Source organism: Typopeltis vanoorti, chromosome 3 (genome assembly GCF_054136105.1).
Source record: "Typopeltis vanoorti isolate ZY-2024b chromosome 3, IOZ_Tvanoo_1.0, whole genome shotgun sequence".
NCBI classification, from domain to species: Eukaryota; Metazoa; Arthropoda; class Arachnida; order Uropygi; family Thelyphonidae; genus Typopeltis; species Typopeltis vanoorti.
In genome coordinates, this window is record NC_143551.1 from 121,099,763 (window position 1) to 121,124,798 (window position 25,036).

Consider the following 25,036-nt stretch of genomic DNA (forward strand, 5'->3'; position numbering starts at 1 on the left):
TCTGGTGCCTTGACCTATCAATGTTAGATGTCCAAGTATAGGTCCGTTGTGGATGGTTCTGGAAGCAGGAAGTAGCTTTCTCTAGAGCCTCAAAAAATTCCTATACTTCTACCTTTAGTAGAGCCTTCTGTGGGACCATGGGCACAAATAAGTCTCATTGTCCAGTTCCCCATTCTAATATTTGTCCACATCACTCTACTTGAGACTGTCTGCCATTCAAGAAGATTAGCCTCATATTTAGTGTTGAATACTATGGCTACCCCTTCTTTTCCTTGATTGTCATTGCATGAATATAACATTTTGTATTTATTGCTCAGAAAGATCCCACCAGTTTTTGTCTTTTTTTGTTTCAGTCACCCCTATTATGTCGATCTGGTACTTATCTAATTCCTCAGCTAGCTCCATTTCTTTGTCATTCAGGCTTCTTATGGTGATAGTACTGATCTTTAACTCTGGTGTTGTTGACTTGGGGGGGTGCTTTCAGATTTGTTCCAGTAGCTGACTTTTTGTTGTTTGCTCTGGTTCCCTGGCGAAAACAATGGGGGGGGGGGGCTTGTTTAACTGGACGATGCCCCAGCCGGCATGAAATTTTGTCATGTTGTACCATCATTTTGTATATTGGTTTAAGCCAATTAGAATACAATTTGGTCAGCTAAATTCCAAATTGCCAATCCATCCTCGTTCGTTCAGTATCCAGGTAGATACCCAACAGGGTGCACCACGAGAAGGTGAGGATTGGACGTTAGGTCAGAAGCCCTGGTCAGTTGTCCGCATTCCTTTAAAGGCTATGTGGTGGTTCTCCTCTCAGTTATACAGCTTTGACCCTTAAGCACCCTCCAAATATCCAAATACACACATCGAAATATCAGTTATTTGCTGTTGGGTTTAATTATTTGAGTCAGCATAATTTTTTTCAGCTTAATCATGCATTAAATTACAAACATAGAAAGTTTTTTTGCTGGATTAAAAAGTGAATTATACTTGACAAGAAAATTATGTTCTTGTTTTCATCCTTCACCCAAACATGAGTAAACAAGTTTTCATGTGAATTACCTCACAACTAGGCTAATTGTATACGCAGGCACTTTATCATATTTCCCCAGTATTCCATAATGCACAACTGTTTTGTTGCTGCTTTGAAATTATAGCCTTTGGCTATAATTTCAAAGCAGCAACTGAGGCTCGTGTGTTATGCATTATTTTAGGGTTATCTTACATTTTCAATTTCAACCAGGAATAATTGTTTTTCTTTTTTGCATTGAAATGAATAATATATTCAATTTAGTGTTAAAAATTTAAAAAAAAAAAAAAAAAAAAAAAAGTGATATTAACTGAATATTCCTGATATTTCTATTAGACATAAATTCACTCACATTAATTAAGTGAATTTAACTGCAACGAAGAATTTATTAACAATATCAAAACCTTAATGCACAGAAAATAGATCATAAGTTCTTGCATTTTAAGGGCATTTAAATATCGCATTCCTTATTGTATTTTACCATACATTATCAAATATATTTTTGCACTGAATATCCAAGAGAAGCTTTCACATAGTTGCTTTGGTAGGCTGGTGTGAGAGATCAGTTTTATTCATTTATATCTTAAACTACAAATCAAGGTTTAGATTTAATCATTCCTTCTCTCCCTTAGTTACATGTCAGGATCACTTTACCCAATCCCTTCTTCATCTGTATTTCCTCAGAACTGAAGAAGACAGTGCCACAGAGCAAAAAGATATAGCCCTTTTCCTCCTTCCCATTGTAGCCAAACATCATGCAGTTTATTCTTCTTTAATTTTTTTCTCCCTTTCTCTCTCATACCCACCCACTCTTTCTTTTCAGACTTCCTTCCAAAAAGTCTTTCTGGTTCAGTTTGTGTGTTTTGTCTAGGTGATAGTGTCAGCCAGCATCCAATCCAAGGGAATCTCTTCTTACTTTTCTTATGAGATAAACACAGTGAATCTCCAACTAAAGTCTTGCTCAAGTGAAAATGTCGCAATGTTATTAACATTCAAAATCTTTCTCAAAAAAAAAGTTGTGAATAGGTGCTATTTTTTTTTTTTTTAATTGCTGCAGATGGACAACTTGAGGACTGGAGTAAATGATCACTCAACCCTGAGTAACATTATTTCAGAATGGAAAATATTACTTATATTTATTAAGGGAAAATATTATTTATAATTTTGTAAGCCAGTATAAGTATTTGACATTTGTATGTTGTTGCTCAGTAATTCATTACACAATTTATGTATTATTTATACTTTTAATTTTAATTGTTCTTAAAATCTGAGCATTGTACCAAGTGTCTGTAGTTTTTTAGTATAAAATTTTTCTGCCTTGTTTTCTGTAAGAACAATTTTATTACTTTATTGGAGGTTTTTAATAATGACATGTAATTTCCACATGCAGTAACAGGTTGTCATTGACTTCCTTATCAAATCAAGTGAATGTATTAGCAACACCAAACTTCAATAGTTTCTTAAAGAAAGAAACCTCCATCTACTCCCTGTGAAGAATAGAAAAATCCAGACATTTTTACTTTGGAAAATTAGAAAAGTCTAGATCAACCAGATCCATCAGATGACACTGATTAAAAAAAAAAAAAAAAAATCAGAAAGGTGACTGAATGGATTTATCAAGACCACCATGTAACTGCTAAAAAAACACTTTAAGGGAAAAGTCTAGGATTCTATACAAATTATTGCAAATTGGGTACCTCAACTACTTGAGGGAGGACAGAGATGAACCATCTGAATCAAGATTTGCTCAGATTTTTCAGAGGTGTATTACAAACATTTTTCAAAAATGATTTCTTTTGATGCTTACTTGACTCGTTATAAAGCAAAATCTAATTGCCAGTCTCAAGAATGGAAGTATAAATCATTTCTCATGATAAAACTTTAATAGAGCGAAACAGCACGAGGAAACAAAAGTATGTAATTCTTCCAATATTTTGTCTGTTACAGAGAATCATGAGGGAGTACAAAATGAGACTGGTAACACATACCCGAAAGCAGCACAAAACTAAAACACATGGAAGCATTAAAGACTACTTTTAATCATTTCCTAGTGCCACGTGGAAGCATTTAATACTGCTTTTAATCATTTCCTAGTGCTATTTCGCTCCATTAAACTTTTATCATGAATTTTTCCCAGCACTTAAACCTTAACACATAGACATAAGTCATTTCATCTCTCTCTCTCTCACTTAAAGCTTTTTAAGTCTGGCTGCAAAACTCGCTGACCTTACGCTAGTAAAAGTGTTTTATAATGTTGCCCCTCCTCCCATATGCCTGCTAGATTATCTGGGGCTACAAAAAAAAAAAAAAAAAAAAAAAAACTTGATCATCACCTACCTCATACTGGTTTGAAAGTCATCACCATTCATTTTCCAAAATGCTTTTCACATAGCTTCAACATTCAGAAAAATGTGTGTAAAAAATGGAGGGGTAGATAACTTTTATTACTATAAAATTTAATTTACTTCAGTATTTCTGTTTTTTTTTTTTTTTTTTTTAAAAACAACCATTACAAAATTGTTAGTACTTGCTTGATTCAAAGTTAAATCTGGACCTAGACTTTTCAGATTTGAAGTAATACTTGAAGATATTGCAAGTTATTTTCTTTTCCAGAAAACAAAAATTAGAAATATTTTTGTTCTGTATTATAGAATAAATTATACTTGTTCTTTTGTGGTATTTCATATACCAATGAAGAGAAAAGAAAATATTGGAAAAATACTGGGTGATCATAATTAAAGTATTGTTATTTAAGGCCTTCTGGTGCCACCAGTGATCCAAGTCATGTGAAACTTTGCAGGAATGCATCATGCAGAAGTGGTATCTGGAAAAAGAAAAAAAAAAGTTCCAAAATTCACCACCAGAGGTGTTGTCACTAAATGTATGATATTTGCATATCACGCAACTCGTAGGTGCCAAGAGGGTTTAAAGATGGATATAGGATTTTTTCCCTTTATTTTGGTTGTTAATACTGTCCACAGTGTTGGCCCTAACCTTGCCATAACATGCTATGCTTGTGAAGCTGTACTACCTAAACAATTATAATGCTGTTGCTGCACTCTGAAATTTCATCAAATGAACAAATGTGGATGAGGGACAATGTCTCCATTTGTTCTGCGATGAATGATTTATCTTTTTGAAAAAATGAGATTATTGGGATTTAGACCTGGCAGAGATCGTAAGCCAATCAGTTCACATCAAGTGAACGAAGTTGTTGTGTTGTTGTAGAGCAGGTCATGAATAACAGCTCTGGTTCCTGCAGTGCATGTGCTGTATCATGACACATGGATGTGCCTCACATGACAGTCTGGTTGTGTAAGGCAACTTTTTTTTTCCCGTGTGTCTTGGAAAAAGATACATGGATGTGCTTAGAATCTTCCATAGAATCCAAGACAAGTGTCTTGGATTCTTCGAAAGATTCTGCATTTCCACTCATTTGAGATAACTCTGACTCAGGAGTTGCTCTTGCAGAACTTTGAAAGTTGACAGACATTCGTTTTATCATTCCTTGCTTTTGTGGAGTTGGTGCTGCATGTCTGCATGATTTTGTGGGGTGATAGGCTCACTTCACCTGAATGGAGGTGTAAATACAATTGCTGTGTATGGGCTATGCAAAACCCATATACAATCCAGCAAATTCCTTTTGCATTCGTGGAAAGTTATGTCTGTGGGTTTGCAGCTTCCTTTATCAATGGACCCCCCCCCCCCACCCCCCCCCCCCCCCACCCCCCCCCCCCCCCACCCCCCCCCCCCCCCACCCCCCCCCCCCCCCACCCCCCCCCCCCCCCACCCCCCCCCCCCCCCACCCCCCCCCCCCCCCACCCCCCCCCCCCCCCACCCCCCCCCCCCCCCACCCCCCCCCCCCCCCACCCCCCCCCCCCCCCACCCCCCCCCCCCCCCACCCCCCCCCCCCCCCACCCCCCCCCCCCCCCACCCCCCCCCCCCCCCACCCCCCCCCCCCCCCACCCCCCCCCCCCCCCACCCCCCCCCCCCCCCACCCCCCCCCCCCCCCACCCCCCCCCCCCCCCACCCCCCCCCCCCCCCACCCCCCCCCCCCCCCACCCCCCCCCCCCCCCACCCCCCCCCCCCCCCACCCCCCCCCCCCCCCACCCCCCCCCCCCCCCACCCCCCCCCCCCCCCACCCCCCCCCCCCCCCACCCCCCCCCCCCCCCACCCCCCCCCCCCCCCACCCCCCCCCAGCAAGACCTGGTTGATAGAAAATAATGTAGTTACAGGGATATAATGTAAGAGATATTGTATTTTCAAAGAAGTTAGAGGAAATAGGGAAGGAGAAGAGGTATTATTGGTATCTGAAGAACTTCATCATGCATATCAAGGATTTAGGCCTAGCATGGCCTGTTCCGGCCTTAGAAGTTATCATTGAATCGTTTAAGAGGACATCCTGGAAGAACTTCAATCAACAAAAATAGAAGTTGGGAGAATTTTAGATCTAAGGGAGATGCTTTATTTGAGATCTGGTGTGCATAGAGGTTATTATTGTTGTGTTCCAATTTTCCTCATCCGTCCCTTAGAACTGATTGAGGTTAGTCCCTCCAATGAGGGACTTCTAAGTATGTATTTTTGACTGTAGATTCATGTGTGTGTTCACAGGCCAGTTTGCTTTTTCTGAGGGGATGAAAAACCCGAGTTTCCGGGAGAAAAACCCTCTACTTCTGTATGAGACTGGCCAACTCACCTTTAGCCGAAAGAGACCAGATGAAGGTTCCTCACATCATAGACGGGAATCGAACCCAGGTCTTTCCGACCAAAGGGGTTTGTCTATATTGACTTAACTATGGAGGCTCTTGTGCATAGAGTTAAATAGGACAAAATATATTCTTGGCTGCTGCTATAGACTTGCTGGACAACCAGTTGTTGGAGAAGAGAGAGAGAGAGAGAGAGCACATACCAAGATGGAAATGGAATTTATATAGTTACTAAGGGATAATTATTTGAAATGGTGTGCGATGTGAAGATCGGTGATTTGAGTGTTAAATCTGATAGACAGATGATCATCTTATGCTATTACAACTACGAAGCAACTCTACCTTCAATCGATCAAAATGGCCATACAGTCTTATTCTGGAAGGTTGCTCAATACGTGAAGTTCTCTGTCAAGAAAGGGTTTCTATGTTGAACTATAAAGCTAGTAATTATAACAGACTTAAGAGGCATCTTCAAGCATTGCCATGGAATGAGAAGCTACACAGAATGAATGTCATTAGTGTATAGCAAAGAATTGTTTTGAGGGAGACAGTATTGGACTACATACCCAGCAGGAGGATAAACCAAGTAGAGGTGGATAAGTAGTAATATAAAGCAGGAGCTGCAAAGAAAGAAAGCACTGTGTGGAAGGAATATAAACAAAAAAGTGATCACCATGCTTATGTGCAATACAAAATGCAGAAAGAAGGGTCAATAGTATGGTAAAGAAAGCAAAATCAGATTGAGAGAAAATTAGCTAAGCAGGCCAAACAAAGTGAATCTGAAGGAATTCTTTTGAAATGTTTGAAATGTAGCAGGCAAGTAAGAGAAGGAATAATTAATGAAGGATAACTTGACTGATTGTTAATGGTATGAAAGTGACAGAAGCAGAATAAATATTATTTAAATTAAGGGGATATTTAATCCCACATTATTTCAAAGCCGAATAAGAAACTCTAAGATAGAAATCAAAGAGTTTCATGCCGAATATAGCAAGCTATAAAAGTTCGGCTATAAAAGCTAATACATGATCACTTTGTAAGGGTATATCATTCAGGTGGAGATTATAGTAACTGATATGAGAATTGAGGTAGATGAATTGGAGGTACTCAGCATCTGAAAAATATCAGTGTGAATACAGCAGTAGGATTGGATGGAGTATCAGCCTGTGTGCTATGTGAATGATGATGAGACTTTAATCTAAGTCTCAGCTCTGTCATGATTTCAAAGGGAGTGGAAGGAGGGGTAAGATAGGTAGTTTCATTACATAAAGGTGGCTCCAAAAAAAAAATTTATCAAATTACAGACCAACTGGAATCTCTGGAGTGGTGGTTAAAGTATTGGTTTACAGTAAAATTCAGGAATGGGTGGATAAAAATATGCTTTATAGGGGCAGCATAGCTTTGTAGAGTGCTGCTTTAGTAATCTGTTCACATTTTATAATAAACTGATAGTAGAATTGAATAAAGGAAATGGATACACTGATGCTGCTGGGCTGCAAAAGCATTTGACAGAATACTGCATGGAAAAACTTACATAAATTGGAGCAAATGAGAATGGATATTGAGGCTGGCGGCATGGTTAGCGAGTGCCCTAGGGCATTGCACTAGGGCCACTACTTTTTAATTTATATATTAATGATGTAGTACAAGATTTTAAGGTGGGATATTCAGTTGTTTGTTGACAGTGCAACACTGGGAACAGCAGTAGTTGATAAAGTTAATTTAGATATTCTGCAAGATGATTTAAATTAGAAGTGTGAAGAAAGGACTGGCTGTCAATTTCATGTTGCAAAATGTAAGGTCATTATCTTGCATTTTGATGGTAGTGGATTACAAGATATTGAGGCTGGCGATCTGGGATGGTGGACATTTGAAGTTCTGAGAACATGTTGCAAAAAGTTGGCAAAAAAACTCAAAGGATTGATTGGATCCTCAAGAACAATTGACAAATAAAGATAGGGAGGTTATTATTCTTCTTTTTAAGGCTATGATTCAGCTGCAGCTTTACTGCTGTGCACAGATTTGATTATCTGGATTTCTTGGGGATCAGGAAGTAGTAGAGAAGATTTAGATACAAGTGACCAAACTGGTGAGAGGTCTGCGGAATGCTCCATATGAGGAAAGATTGAGGTGTGTGGATTGCAGTTTAGGTGATAGGTGGAGGAAAGGGGGAGATGATAGAAACTTAAGTTACTAAAGGGATTCTGTAAGATTGACACACAAGAAATTTTTCAATACATGAGATGTAGGGTGAGAACTAGTGGTCACACTTAGAAGTTGTGTAAGGGTGCAGACTAGGTTATTTGCTTGAACAGTAGTAAACAATTGGAATCGCCATGATGGTGAATAAGTTTAGGAGAGTTATGATAAGTATTGTATGAATAATTGTTAGTGTGGGTCTCCTGTAATGATTCCATGCAGTACCCCATATAATGTGTTTTTTTGTGACTTGTCCATGACAGTTTAACTTATAGTGATGCCATGAGTGGGCTATTTCCACTCTCATTGTTTTATATATACAGTTGACCCTTGAACAACCTGGGGGTTAGGGACACCGACCCCTGTGTTGTTCTGCTGTAAACATGCACCAGACAGTAACTTTGGATGAATGCTAAGGAATTTGTTGGATTGAATGTGGGTATTCACAGCTCCATTCAGGTGAAAGTGAGCCTCATCTCTCCACAAAATCACCCGCAGCCACATAGCATCCAACTCCATTCGAGCAAGGAATGTTAAAGCGAATGTCAGTCAACTTTCAAGGTCCTGTGGATGCAACTCCTGTGTCAGGGTTATCTTGAATGGGTGGAAATGCAGATTCTTCTTCTTCTGTAGAATTTTCCAGACAATTGTGTCTTGGTACAGCATGTGCACTGCAGGAACTAATGCTGTTAATCATAGCCTGCTCCACAACAGCAGTAGTAGCAGTTTCATTTGCTTGTGAATTGATTGGTTTGTGACATCTACCAGGTCTAACTCGCAATGATCCTGTTTCTTTAAAACAACTAATCATTCATTGCAGAGCACTTTGAGATAGTGGACCTCATTGACATTTGTTCAAGTGATGAAATTTGCAGAGTGAAGCAACAGCGTTGCAAATGTTTAGGTAGTATAGCTTCACGAACAAAGCATGTTGGGGCAAGGTTAGTGTGCCATCACTGTGGATAGTATTAACAACCAGAATGAAGGGGGGGAAAATCACATGTCCATCTTTTTAAACCCACCTGGTACCTGCCGAGTTGAGTGATGTGCAAATTCCATGCATTTGGTATTTACAATATCCCCCTGGTGGTGAATTTTGAACTTACTTTTTTTTTCCCTCTCAGATATCACTTCTGCATGATTATTATTATTCCGGGCAACTCCAAGAGTCGACAGACTCATCGATGGAGGCCCTAACATCATGTCAAGAACAACTATTCGACATTCACACAGTATCTATCATACCTTGCCTTGAACTCATTCACGATCATAGCACCCACCACAGACTCTGGCAGCTTATTCCACTCATTAGCTACTCTCCAAGTAAAAAAACCTAGCTCTAACACCCTTGTCAACCACGCTCTTGCCCAGCTTCCATTCATGGCCCCTGGTCCTCCCACCACCAGTCATATTTTCAAAAATATCTTCTGGATCAATCTTATAAAAACCCTTCAGTAATTTGAATGTATCAATCATATCACCCCTCCTTCGCTTATCGACCAATTTCTGCAACCCACAAATCTTCAACCTATTCTCATAAGGTTCATTCCACAGACCTGCTATCATCTTGGTCACTCATCTCTGGATCCTCTCCACTTCCTCCCCATCACGAAGAAACCCTGGTGCCCATAACTGGGCACAGTAGTCCAGATGGGGTCTTATCAAGGCTCGATACAGAGGAACAATAACTTGTTTGTCTCTACATGTTATGCACAATGTATTCCTGCAAAGTTTCAGATTTGGATCAGTGAACAGGGATACTTTAATTTTGATCACCCTGTAGATCTGGTTGCCTGTTTTTTGTGGAGATGAAGCAGTAAATAGGATCTAGGGCAAGCTAAAAAGATTGTGAATGATCTACAGAATGCTACATATGAGAATAGACTGAATGTCTGTAGGCTTCAAAAACTGATAGGCAATTAAGAAGGGACACGATAGAATCATGCTAGTTATTAAAATGGTTTTATAGGATTAACATCAAAGACTTCTCCTACATGGAAGGGGGAGAGAACACACAGTGATCCCTGGAAATCATTTAACAATGTGATTAACAAGGGCATAAGAATTTTTTTTACGCATCACCTTTCCAGAGAACTGAGCTGATTGTCAGTGAATGAGTTCAAGGAGAGGTATGATAGATCTAACCATTATAGGAGACTAACAGTTGTGTGAACAATGGTTAGTGTGTCTCCATGAGACTCTGTGGAGATGGTAGAGAAATAAGCTTTTCATAATCACTGGCCTATTAGTACGCACATCCTTTTCTCACAGAAATTTTCATATGGCTGGCTACCACCCGGTGATTGCCTCATGCTCACTCTTTCTTGCCAACTGATAGTATGGTCAGTTTAAGACTCGCTCCTTGTATGTTCTCCATTATATGCTTAAGATAGTTGTAGGAACTCAAGAAATTAATTTTCCTTACTCCCAGATGTCATCTCATTCCTATCCATGTTACCAAAATTAAAATCATCCATAAAATGAGGTGTTGACAATGAAAAGGGTGTAAGTGCCAAAATTTACAAAATGTTTTCTTGCTGAAACAGATGTATGTTCTGCCAATAGTATAGCAAAGGAGACAAGTTCTAATTGTAATTTACGTCAACAAATCTCTTACTGGATGCAACTTTTATATAGGTGATCATTCGGTTTTTGCTTTTCCTGTAAAATTTGGATTTTGGCATTTGCACCCTTTTCATTGCCAATGCCTCAATTATCCCATTTCTCTTGTTTGCTAAGCCATTTTTCCAGTACACTTCCTTGTTATCTCCCTACTCATCATATTCTTTCGTCTATTCAACATCCAACTAAATAGCTCTTCCCATTACCCTCCATTTCATCTCAAAACCACTGTCACTGTTTCTCCTCCTTGAATCTCGATGTGTGAGCATGATTTTTCCCTGCTGTTAACAACACTCTCCACATCCTTATTTTCTTTCCTGTTTTCATGAAAAGCATAATTTTTTCCCTTAGATTTTATATTGAGCGATATATTGATCCCATACATGAGAGGTCAAGAGATCTATATAAGCGCATTAATGCCATGTGGTGTGAATTGCAGATGAGTAAGGACTAAGATAGAACTTTTTTTTTTTTAAGAGCTTCAGATTATAGTCATTTGGGGATGTACAGAGGTGGATGGCATGAGAATTAGACAAGAAGCAGGTTCAATATGTTTGCAGTTGAACAGTAAAAAGGATGCTAGGCAGCTGCTACTCTTGTATTAACAGATGTAACAAAGTGAAGGGATGACGGTTGCTAAATCACTGGAGTAGTGACAGAAGTACATGTAAAATAGGCATAGTGTTGAAACACTGCATCTGCGAGGTAGAGATAGAAGTGAATCTGTAAGAGATGGATCATCTGTGAGCCTAATTTCTTTCTTCTGGACAGCATCAAGGATTTTAAGGGAAGTTCTAGGTGTACCACTGCAAACTAGTTTCTATATTCAGCTATGAAATAATGCTGGATTCAATATTCACTTAATTTGTACCATCATGTTTTTTTTCCATTTTTCATCATGTACCATCATATTTGCAGTGTTTTTTCTTTGTTTTATTGCTTGTTTGCCAAGGTCTGGAGAGTCATTTTGTTTGTTATCGTAGAATTTATGCCGATAAGATAAAAATCTAAAACTGTTCAAACGACTCTTGATAACTTCTTTTGATTAAAAAAAAAAAAAAAATTGCAGTGAATAATGTAGGTACAAGTATTTATTAAACATTTACTTTGCATTCATTTTTTATCTTTCTTAAAAGAGTACCATATAATTATTAATATAGTAATCGATCATGGACGAATTGTAATTTTTACCATTGATTATTAGATTTCATTAACGCGATTTTGATATACGTGGTAACATCGAGGGATTAATTAATCACGTTAATCAAGGGATACCTGTAATTCATTTCTTTTGTCTAGAACCAGTCCTACCCATATCACTTCTCAACTGTGACTTCTCCACACCTATCCTTGCCTGCTCACCTTTGTCCCCACTTACTCCATATATCTCCTCAGGTGGCGGAGATATTTCATCCACATTAATCCTATAACCACCCTGCCAAGCAACTTATGTTTCTCTCTGTCATATTCCCTGCCCCCCAGTCCTGCCATCATCTTACTCTCTCAATCTGCTTTACCTCATCTGTATCTCCAAGAAACCCAAGCAACCAGATCTGTGTGCATAATTCAGATGAAGCCTTATAAAGTGGAAGAGTAATCTTATCTCTGCATGTCAGGGTGCTCTTCAATAACCAGGTGATCCTATGAACTGCTTTAGCCACTTTTGCAATATGCCCTCTGGGTTTCAACTCCCTGTCCATCAACACTCCCAAATCCCTTGCTTTATCAAGTTCCTGGAGTACAGTCTTGTCAAATACGGTACACAGATGGTAATCTTTTCACTCCAAAATGAATAACCTTGCACTTTGCCACATTAAATTGGCATCCATTCTTCTTTGCCCATACTATTACTATTTAAATGATCCTGTTAGTTATCATTATCATCCTTATTGACTATTGCTCTACCTCATTTTAATAATAATAATAAAATAAATAATAGTGGCCAAGTATAGAACCTGTGGCACTTTACTAGTCACAGGTGTTATACAGGACTGTGCACCTGTGTGGACATACTATTGTATGCCCACACTTCATAGAACAGACCTTGGAAATGTGCCAAGAAGAGTCAATTTGTGCTGAAGGGGAGAAAGAAATAAAGGATGTACAAATTGGTTACCAACACGCGAAATCACGTGCTTTATGCATAAATTTTCCAACTGTTGTACAAGCAAAATAGTTTCTACTTTAAGAACTAGAATTTTCATAAAAGAAAAGCTAATTTTCCGACATATAATAAAACACTCATCCCACGAAACTCATTCGTTACCCTATTATCAGAATGGATTTGCCTTCTTTTGACATGCGCAGAAGTGACAGAAGGTCTTGCATCTGTGGACATACAGTATCTGGTATCTCTCCATCACCTAAGCTCTTATTCACATCACAAATTTCATGTCTATACCCATTTGATGCAAGTTATGCATCAGGATTCCATGCAGTATCCTGAAGTCCATCAGTATGACCTTTTAGCCAACTTAGCTCTATTATAGAAAGTGAGTAAATTACTGTAGCATGACCTACTTTTCACAAAGCCATGCTGTTTCTATACAGTATCCCATTTCTATCTACCCATTTCTGAATTTTGTCTTTAACCAACCTCTCTAATACTTTGACCACCATTCTTGAAATGCTAATGGGTCTATAACTGGTTACATTGGTCTTGGAACCACCTTTATGCAATGGAACTATTTTTATCTCTTTCTATTTCCTTGGGACTCTACCCAAACTGTGACTCAGATTAAACAATCTAGCTATATCAATTCCCTAGCACATTCTAATACTTGAGCTTATATGTCATCCAAACCCATTGCTGTATTGACATCCAAATTCTGTAATATCCTATATACATTGATTTCTTCTATCCTTTATTTCCCTATCATATCTATTATTGTAATATCATCACCTTGATGATACTATTGTAAAATGATTACTCAGTAATTCAACTATAGTTGCTCTTTTGGTAATTGAAGCGCAAGTGTACTTAAAATTCTATTTGTGATGAGTTTTTCCATGCTCCAACTCAGCTCTGTCCTGAGATAATTTCAGGCCATCAATCTTGCCATAGTTCTTTATATGTTACATATGTCATTAGTTTTGGTATGTCCACTAGAATATTAGATGATTCTCAACATTCTGGACATTTAACTAGCTCTGCCCTTTGGTAACTCATCCTTTCTGTGGAATGCTTTTCACTTAAATGTGTACTTTTATGTCACTTGCTCTGAATGAATTTTTAATAGTACTTATGACATAGTAACTATTATAAGAAACATGTATTCACAAGAATAAAAATAAATTAATGAAAGCCAGCTTTTATAATTTATAGGTGGAGTGGAATTATTAATCAGGTGGAGTGGAATTAATAAATTCCACTCCACCTGAAGTCCACTAGTTCATTTGTAACTACCAATATGGTCACTTTCAATTATACATTAACTACATTTTGGACATGCAATCAAATTGAACATAAAGACCTGCTTAACTATATACATTCATTGCATGTTGTCATGTTGGATGATTTCCTCATCAGTTTTAGTGTATCTCAGGAATCTGCACTTCCATTTACACTCTTCTTTTTAACCACTGGCCTGTCATGAACCTCAGTTTGTCTAGAGTTTTGCTTATGTCAGTATACCTTTAATTTGAAGACAGTGATTTTCAAACATGCCATTCTTCAGTGGGATGAGGACAAGCTTTTGAATTTCACTACTTCAGAAATGTGTTATATTCTTTCTCATAACAAAGACTGCATTTCACTTCTCCTTACCTTTAGACTTGAGTATTATCAAAAGGTAAGACTGAATTTCTTTTTTCAGACTGGCATGCACCTTTAGCCTTTTCTGGTACAAATACATCACTTCCATAGCCTGTAAGAAACTTCTGTTCCACAAACAACATTTCTCAGCTATGTAACTGCTAATGCTATATAAATCCAAAATCTTCCTGACCTTGCAATGACTTCTTCTTGGTTGTTCTTTATGTATTTTCTACAGGTATTTTCACATGCACTGTTCTGCCAAATTCCACCATTCTTTTACTCCTTAAACTTATAAAAATGCATAAGCAACAACTGCTGGTCAACATCTGTATGCATTTCAGCTTCATATTATCCAAAACATCTTCTTATCCTCCTCACTATCTAGCTCCTCTCTTTGGAAGAATGACAAGGACTACAATATCCAGCTACATAATAATACCTCAGGTTCTTTCTCTTTAGAAAATGCTGATCCTGTCTTAAGATATTATTATTATTATTATTCCTGATACCTCCAAGGAGTCCGAAGACTCATCGCGGGAGGACATCTTCAACTGTCTCTACACCTTGCCTCTACTACGAATCAATGCCATCTACCGTCCACCTCCAACACCACCACGACTAGTAATTTTTGTCTGTAAATTGCGTGTGTTCTGAAGGGCCGATTTGTATGTATGCGGGATGAAAAACCCGAGTTTCCGGGAGAAAAAACCCTGCTACCTCCATATGAGATCGGCTAACTCACCATCGATTGAAATCGACCAGATAAAGATTCCTCCTGTCGCAACGAGAATCGAACTTAGGCCTATTCCAATCGAAGGGCGCAATGTACCGTCGTTCTTCCAATTGCACTACAGAGGCGCTATTAGCTATTATTATTAGCTTTCTTATCTTAGAATAGACTTCAAAGGAATGCGGAGAACCGACCAGAGCTTTTGACCTAATGTCCAATCCTCACCTTCTCATGGTGTACAATGTTAGCTATCTACCTGGATACTGAACGGACGAGGATGGGCTGGCAATTTCGGATTTAGCCAACCAAATGGTATTCTTATTGGCTTAAACCAAAATTTCAAATGATGGTACAACATAACAGAATTTCATGCCAGCTGAGGTGTTGCCCAGTTAAATAAGACCCCCCCCCCCTCTGTTTTCACCAGGGAACCTGGGCAAACAGCGAAAAGTCGGCTACTGGAACAAATCCTAAAACTTACCCCAACTCAACATTACCAGAGTTCAAGATCGGTACTATCAGCATAAGAAGCCTGAATGGCAACGAAATGGAGCTAGCTGAGTAATTGGATAAGGACCAGATCAACATAATAGGGGTGACTGAAACAAAAAAGACAAACTGGTAAGATATTTCTGAGCAATAAATACAAAATGTTATATTCAGGCAATGACAATCAAGGAAAAGGAGTAGCCATAGTATTCAACACTAAATACGAGACTAATCTTCTTGAATGGCAGGCAGTCTCAAGTAGAGTGAAGTGGACAAATATGAGAATGGGGAACTGGACAATGAGACTTATTTGTGCCTATGGTCCCAGAGGACCATAGGCACAAATAAGGTAGAAGTGTAGGAATTTTTTACTAAGGTAGAAGTGGAGGAATTTTTTCAGGCTTTAGAGAAAGCAACTGACACAATGAAAAAGGAAAAGTTGGTCCTTGTTGGGGATCTAAATAGCAGAGTAGGAAATGAATATTTTGGGAAAATTTGAAGAATAGAGCAAAGCTCTTTTCTTCAAATTTTCCCAAATACATTTTCTTTATAATAATAATGGCAAATTGGATTTCTGCTCAGGACATGGACATTGTTATTTCTAACACAATGTTCCAACATAAAAATGTGCACAAATTCACATGAAGAGAAGAGGCAAGGAATAAGAAAAGTCTCATTGACTATGTTATTGTTGATAGTGATGTTTTCCCATTGGTGCAGGACATCAGAGTGTACAAAGGATTTGAAATTGGAAGCAATCGTCATTTTGTCTTGAGCAGGATAAAATTGAATTTCATATTGAAAAGAAGAACATGTAAGAAAGTTTTAAAGAGAATAAAAGTTGAGCAGCTCTCAGATATGAACTGTAGACTAAAATACACAAATATTATTCATGAAAAAATAAGAGTTTGGGAGCAGGAACCAAACATTGGTTGATTCAGCCAGAGAGGCATGCAGTGAGGTTGTCTGCAAAGATAGAAAAATCAGAACTCCATGGTGCACACACAGGAAGTTAAAGAGGCACAGTGAAGGAAAAGAAGAAAGCATATCAAAAGTTCCTGGCAAATAAGTCAGCTTGTGCTCTTAGAGAATACAGAGACAAATGTAAGAAAGCTAAACAATGTTTAAAACTGGCTAAACAAATGTCATGCAAGAACATAGAAAATAAATATCAAGAAGGTGGCAAGATATTCTGTAAGTTGAAGAAGTTCAGAAATGAAGGAAAGAGTGCTATAAAAGGAATTAGAGATGATAAAGGTCACATGAAAACAGGAGAAAAAGATATTGTAATATTACATGTGTGTTCTGTCCTATCTGCTGCGGCATTGTAATTACATGAGTTTCTTTATTATTTATTTGTTTATCCATTCGATGCTGCGCCATTGTAATAACGGGGGGGGGTTTCCTTTATTATTTTATTTTATTTAACTTGTCGATGCTATTGTGATTTGTTCTATCTTATCTTCTGCTGCGCCATTGTAATATTATGATTTTTTTTTATTTAACCTCTCTATTTGTTGTATAATATTGTTTCCTTTACTCTTGGCTTCTATATTTTTATTCGTTAAACTTTAACGTTATCTTTACCTTTCACGTACTCAGTTAATCTTATTTCCCTTTCTCTACTTTCAGTATTCTTTTCTTATGCGGAGATCTCTAGAAATTTATTTAATTATTACTAGCTGCGCCACTAAAGTTCCTCCTCTATAATTATATACAGTCGTGACTAACTCTTAACTCAAAACTCGTACCAAATTCCAATCTACCCCACTAACAGGATCGTTTTTTTTTTTTTTAGAACAGTGCAGTTGCGAAAAAGATCAGACGGCACTCCTTTAAAATATAACAAACATGTTTATTTATGCTAAAACAGTATACCAAAAGGTATGCACTAAAAGGATGCTACTTTCCTTTCCTTTCTAAGCTAAGCACAAACAAAAAAAAACATCATATAGGACAAATTCTTAGGCAATCAACAAATACTAATGACGTAAGTTATTAAACAATTAAATTACAGAACTATTAACTATCAGCCCATTTACAGTTTAGGAATTTCCATGCTTTGATTATTATAATCTCCAATTCCAACCTTCACATAAAAATATAACATTCTTCAAGCAAACTACTTCTCATAACATATTTCTTAATTCTATAATCTTGTCAGTTCTTCTGAACCATTTCTTTACAATACAACGTAAGTTAAAATTTTCATTAATATCTTACAATTACTTTAAAGCAGATTCTCTCTATGCGAACAAGTATTCAATCTAATGTATATAGCGATTTTATGAATTCAGTCTCTCTAAACAGTCCTTCACATCATAAATAAAAAAGGTTTGCAACAAAATTCAACTCGCATGACTCCTCCATAGGTACAATGCACTTAGTCGTATTTTCTTTACAGACTTATTCTGGATCCCACTCTATGCTAGGGCTTGATCTATCACTTTTGACTCTCTTTCTGCATTCACAAGCACTTGAATCTCTCTCTCTCTCTCTCCTATCCTCATCTCTTCAGATCTGTTTACTGCAGTTAGTACTCTCCCTTCTAGCAACAGTCCTTCCACTTGACTCGTGCCAAAACCATTTATATTTTTATTTCATAATATTGGCTTGTTGTTATACAGACACTTTATTTTAATACTGTTTTAATTACACTTTAAATAATTCATCAAATTGTACACAGAAAGGTGTTTTTTTACCACTTACAACCTTTGTGTTAATTTTTAATTGATTTAATTGACTGATCTTAATGCATGTATGAAGGATCTCAGTTTATAATGATGACACTGTTTGAGATTCATTTTCCTCGTGAACTGTAATTACTTTATTTCTTCCTGTAGCAATATGTGTAGGCTTAATTTTTGGGGTAGTTGAGACTTCATTTTAAGAAAATGCCCATGCTGTATAAGCAGTATAGGTGAGGTGAAATGTCCTGTCCTACACATTTTTTGTTTACTAAATTTAATGAATAAGTATTACTGAATTTTATGGAATATGTATGAAGTATTTATTTCTTTATTCATTGCAGTTCTTAATTATTGTTATATTGATATTCTTATTATTGCAAGTTGATATTCTTAATCATACTAATGTTAAGAATAAGAATCAGATAAGAATTTAAAAGCTTAGATTCAAAAATTCATAACAAATTAATCCTTACCAAGATTATCATCATCATCATCAAATTCCCACCATGTACCCTCAAGGGGTGTACAGGATATGATAGTACTACATGAAAAAAATTACATCATTATTAATTTCCTATCTACAATTTTCCTCCAAATCAGTCTGTTACATGTCAAGACTCCAACATTATCAGATCTTATATTTCTATCGTCTAAGGCACTTTCTACACTATGAATCCACCTATCAGTCTTTCTCTGGGTCGTTTTTCCTACCAACCTCGCAGAGAACACTTGTTTTGCTAATCTTTCCTCTCCCATTCTATTTAAGTGACCATACCACCTGAGATTAGCTCTAACGCATTCCTGGATGCTGACAATTTCAAGTTCTTTCCTAATATCCTCGTTTTTAATATGATACTGCCATTGATGCCACCTGTTCATGCCTATAATTTTTCTCAGGACTCTCATATCTGAAGTCTCTAGTCTTTGGTCAAGTGTTTTACTTCTGACCCAGCTCTCAGATCCACAAGTTAAAACTGGTTTGAACACTGTCTTGTATACAGCTAATTTAGTGTTGCGACTAATTTCTCTCTTATTCCATATGAATTTATTCAATTGACTTCCCACCATACCAGCTTTGCTGATTCTATTGTCTATTTCTATATTTAATTTACCATCTTCAGTAAAAATCGTGCCTAAATAGCTGAAATGTTTTACTTGTTCTACAGGTTCTCCATTCACAACACAGTTGACATTTTCAATGATTCTGCCTATTTTCATTGTCTTTGTCTTTTTATTGCTGACCTTCATACCATACCTATTACAAGAGCTATTCAATTTAGTCAGAGAATCTTGCAGACTTGTAGCGGATTTATTTAGAAGTATAACATCATCCGCAAAGAGCTGACATTAACATCTCCAATTTCGATATCATGTTTAATACCACTTTCCTTCATAATGCGATCCATATAGATAATGAATAACAGAGGGGATAATGTACATCCTTGTCTCACACCAGATTTAACATTAAACCATCTTCCTGTACTTCCTTCAATTCTAACTGCTGACTTACAACTCAAATAAAGACTAAGTATTGCTTGATATAATGTCCCATTGACACCATATAACTGCAGCGTATTGAATAGCTTCTCTCTTGGCACCTTGTCATATGCCTTTTCCAGATCAACAAAACTTAAATACAGATCTTTGTTATATTCCCATGCTTTCTCGACTATTTGTCGTAAAGTGAAGATCTGATCCTGACAGCCTCTATTTGGCCTGAATCCGGCTTGTTCTTCACCAAGCTTTTCTTCCACAATTCTTCTCAACCGTTTCTCAAGTATACTTGCATAGATCTTGCCAGGAACACTCAGTAGGGAAATACCTCTGTAATTTTCACATGCAGTTTTATTTCCCTTTTTATATATGGGTACTATGAGAGCTCTACTCCAATCATTGGGAATTCGTCCCTCTGTCCAGGCTTTCTGAACTATGCAGTGCAGCCACTGTAAGACTCTTATACCACCATACTTCAGCATTTCTGGTCGAATATCATCTACTCCTGCTGCCTTTCCACATTTCAAGCCTTTGATGGCTTTTTCTACTTCAAGTATGGATATGTATTCCTGACTGCATGCCTGGTCAGTGTTTTTTACCACTGTGCTGTCATCACTGCTTGTTTCATTTAGCAGTTGTTCAAAGTAATTACTCCAAACTTCAAGGATATCTTTTTCTCCCGTTTTCATGTCACCTTTATCATCTCTAATTCATTTTATAGCACTCTTTCCTCCATTCTTAAGCTTCTTCAACAACCCCCAGAATATTTTGCCACTTTCTTGATATTTATTTTCTATATTCTTGCCAAAGTCTTTCCATGACTTTTGTTTAGCTAGTTGCATTTGTCTTGCATTTGTCTCTATATTCTCTAAGAGCACAAGCTGACTTATTTGACAGGAACTTTTGGTATGCTTTCTTCTTTTCCTTCACTGCCTCTTTAACCTCCTGTGTCCACCAGGGAGTTCTGATTTTTTTATCCTTACAAACAACCTCACCACATGCCTCTCTGGCAGAATCAATCAATGTTTTCTTCAGAGTTTGCCAATGAATCTCCAAGGTTTGATTCCTGTTCTCAAACTCTTTCATTTTTCCTTCAATAATCTTTGTGTATTTTAGTCTACAGCTCACATCTGAGAGCTGCTCAACTTTTATTCGCTTTAAAACTTTCTTACATGTTATTCTTTTCAATATGAAATTCAATTTTATCCTGCTCAAGACTAAATAGTGATCACTTCCAATTTCAAATCCTCTGTACACTCTGGTGTCCTGCACCAGGGAGAAAACATCACTATCAACAATAACATAGCCAATGAGACTTTTCTTATTCCTAGCCTCTTCTCTCCATGTGAATTTGTGCACATTTTTATGTTGGAACATGGTGTTAGTAATAACCAGTCCATGTCCTGAGCAGAAATCCAACAGATATTTGCCATTATTATTAGCTTTGCTCTTTTCTCCAAATTTTCCCAAAATATTTTTGTATGTCTCACAATCATTTCCTACTCTGCTATTTAGATCCCTAACAAGGACCAACTTTTCATTGTGTCAGTTGCTTTTTCTAAAGCCTCAAAAAATTCCTCCACTTCTACCTTAGTAGAACCTTCTGTGGGACCATAGGCACAAATAAGTCTCATTGTCCAGTTCCCCATTCTCATATTTGCCCACATTACTCTACTTGAGAATGACTGCCATTCAAGAAGATTAGCTTCGTATTTTGTGTTGAATACTATGGCTACTCCTTCTTTTCCTTGATTGTCATTGCCTGAATATAACATTTTGTATTTATTGCTCAGAAAGATCTCACCAGTTTTGGTCTTTTTTTTTGTTTCAGTCACCCCTATTATGTCGATCTGGTACTTATCTAATTCCTCAGCTAGCTCCATTTCTTTGCCATTCAGGGTTCTTACGTTGATAGTACCGATCTTTAACTCTGGTGGTGTTGAGTTGGGGTTTATTTTCAGATTTGTTCCAGTAGCTGACTTTTTGCTGTTCGCCCTGGTTCCCTGGCGAAAACAACGGGGGCCTTGTTTAACCGGGTGACGCCCCAGCCGGCATGAAATTTTGTCATGTTGTACCATCATTCTATATTTTGGTTTAACCAATAAGAATACACTTTGGTCGGCTAAATCCCAAATTGCCAGCCCATCCTCGTCCATTCAGTATCCAAGTAGATACCCAACAGGGTGCACCACGAGAAGGTGAGGATTGGACATTAGGTCAGAAGCCCTGGTCGGTTCTCTGCATTCCTTTAAAGGCTATGTGGAGGTCTCCTCTCAGTTATACAGATTTGACCCTTAAGCACTCCTATTACCAAGATTAAATGGAATGAAGTTAAAAGAGAATCAGAGCCATTTGTAGGCTGCCAGCATTGTTTTGTTATAAAAATTTAAAAAAAAATTCTGTTGCTTAACACTTAACTTTTTAGTTCTTTCTTTTAGTTACAATAAGTGTTGTCTAATAATTATTAAGTGTTACAAATATGTGAGGCCTAAGAGAACAGATTAAAGGGATGTGATATGTTCTCATTTTTACTGTTATACTTAGTCAGCTCTTTCCCTGTATTGAACCTCTAGGGATCGAAGGAATGATTTGATCTAGTAGAAGATTTACTACTTCAACAAACTGTTAATACTAGTGAATTCCCTTTAAAATAGCAGAGATTGGGTGCTATGGAGATATAGTGTGATTTTCGGTTGTTTTGTGAGCACACTAACAAACACCATTATTGGTGAGCTATTTGTGAGCACCACTATTAACGGTGCTTGTTATGGTGTGAACTGTGTAATGTCAGTTATTTTAGTATATTAATGACATAAGAGTGGAGGAGGAGATTAATTAATTTAAAAAGAATTAGTCATGTTTAAAATGTGTAAGGAATATGTACTTTTTTTTTTTTTTTCAACAGGTTATGACATTCTTAGTGCAAATTTAATTGCCATTGCTAGGTTACGAGGAAAGGACTTGACCGAACTTAAAATTCCATCATGTTGTATTGCTGTGTCCCATTTTGATGAAGAAGTGCCACTGTACCTTGATGCTGCAGCTGACGATACCCGTTCACACCTTCTGGAAGAAATCAGCTGTAATCTTGGTTGTCACTGGGTTCCTGTTGAAATTGAAGATATACCCCAGCCTGTAATAGATGTAACAATGGATGCAGATGGAACCTACCTAAAAGTCCTTTTACAAGACCAGTCATGGTAGAGTACATTAATCTGAAATATTTGTGTAACTTTCACTAAATCAAGTGTCTAAATATGTGTTTGTGTGTGGATATTTACATATTTTGTATCATCAGTGTGCATTTGTAGTCTCGCAACTTGTTCCATCGTTGGTGGATGTTGCAGTCATTGTCGGAAACCTAGTCATTTTTTTTTTTTAAGTGTTAGGGAACACAGTATTATATTATCATTATTATAATTATTATTATTATATTATTATCATAAATGATATTGTTACCTGCCAGTAAAGGTGAATAGTATATCTTTATACACCTGGTAGAATGTTCCCCATCTAGTACTGACGGAGTGACAGGTGCAGTATATTCAGAACATGCTCATACTTTGTCACTGTGTTTTTTATCCATCTGTTAGGGGGAGGGGGTGGAGATGTTTTAAATTACATTCCAGAGGTATTGATGTTCCTTTTTGCCATCAGAACATAATTATTTATACAATCTCATTACTCAGGGAAAGCCCATCTCCACACATAATGGGCTTTTGTGCCAAGGCCAACTATGGTTATATACCTCCGCCTCCTCCTGATTTTTGTCATGGAGGTTAAATCTGGTGCTGAAAGAGTCCATAACATTGTGGACAATAAACAGTCTTAAAGAAGGTACTGCAGGGGGCAATAAATTGAGAATTTGTATAGAGAAGCAAAATATTTACAACTATTTTGTTGCCCCTTCTAGCCATCTCATTCCAGTGTTGATGTTTAAATTATATATATATGTATATATATAAATATACTTATATATACTTGTCTGTACATGTGTATTTAGATATGATGTTTATCAGATTTTGAGACAAGTTGAGTCCCCTTTTGGCTCAGCCTTTATATGTACACTTAAGTTCCCTTGACATCTTGCATGGGGGACAGGTTGCTTGTTATTTTATTCCATCTGGAAATGATGTTGAAGTTCCGTGAAGGAATATCTTTATACCATTCTATCATGTATGCTGGAAGGCTGCTGATGTACCTAATTTATATATGGATGATCATGACTGTGATAGTTCTGAGGTTGGTGGGGAAGGGAGGGGAAAAATGGTATATGTGTACATGTATACAGTTATTTTTATTTTGTACTCAAATGCTATACTAATAATGATAATGATAAAAAAAAAAAATCTGAAAGTTACTCATTTAGAATGACTTTGTTTGTTTCCTCTTTTTGTTGAACGAAAAAGAAAAATTAAAATGCCTGTAGCAACCGTGTTTTTTACATTATGTGGTAGTTATTAAAAATTTAGCCCTGTATAAATTTTGTGTGACTGTTCTAAAATCTCAGAATGTTTGTTGCTTGCTTGAGAAGCATTGCATACTGTACAAGAAATAGGTTAATCTAGTTTTTAATTCAAGTTTTCATATGAATTTATTTATTAATTTGTAGACAAGATTATGTGACGTGCACTAGGTAACACCTAAAACATTTTAAGGTGGCCAGCGCTAGCTCAACAAGAACTGTAATTGTAAAAGTTGGTTGGAAATATTCAGAATCCAAACTGCAGTGGAACCTATGTGTAAGTGGGACCTTTACACTTTAAAAAAAAAAAATGTAAAGATTTTAGAAGTGCTGAATGGAGAAATGAGTCTTCAACACGCACTGTACCCATAAGTGTCAATGTGTATGTTCTTGTCCCTCACATGCACAGGTTCTTCTGTATTTTAGTTTCTGTTAGAAGTATATTTCATATTAAAAATATAATTAAAATAATGTAACTCATGAAGTCATTATGCTATATTGTATTGCTTAGTTTTAAACTAAATATACAAATTTAATGGAAAGTATTCAGGTATTTTCAGTGCAATAAATTTGTTGTGGCATTGCTGTTTTGTTTATTGAGAATTAAGACATCTTAAATCTGTACATATGTCATTAAATTTGTATTCAGGTACAACATCTAATAAGAGAATAGATAGTTTGAGGATAAATTTAACAAAAAGTAAAGGCTACTTATTTTTATTCAAGAGAAAAGTAAAATGTAGGTGCATTATTTTTCATTTTAGTTTCCTTGCTTTTCCAATCACTTGTGAAATCAGTCCATAAGCATTTTTAATGCTATTTGAGAAAAAATGTATGGTTGTTTCTGCAGCCAAGAATGCACT

General features: G+C 37.1%; 1 protein-coding gene across 1 annotated transcript in view; it reads left to right on the forward strand.

The window, feature by feature from the left end:
• LOC150108523 (F-box only protein 33) overlaps positions 1-24,754 on the forward strand; it is a 39,224-nt gene extending 14,470 nt beyond the window's left edge. Inside the window, exon 3 of the mRNA XM_090415946.1 lies at positions 22,614-24,754. Within this exon, the coding sequence (XP_090272072.1) occupies positions 22,614-22,912 (299 nt within the window). The 3' untranslated portion in view covers positions 22,913-24,754. The remainder of the gene's footprint in view (positions 1-22,613) is intronic.
• The last annotated feature ends 282 nt before the right edge of the window (positions 24,755-25,036 follow it).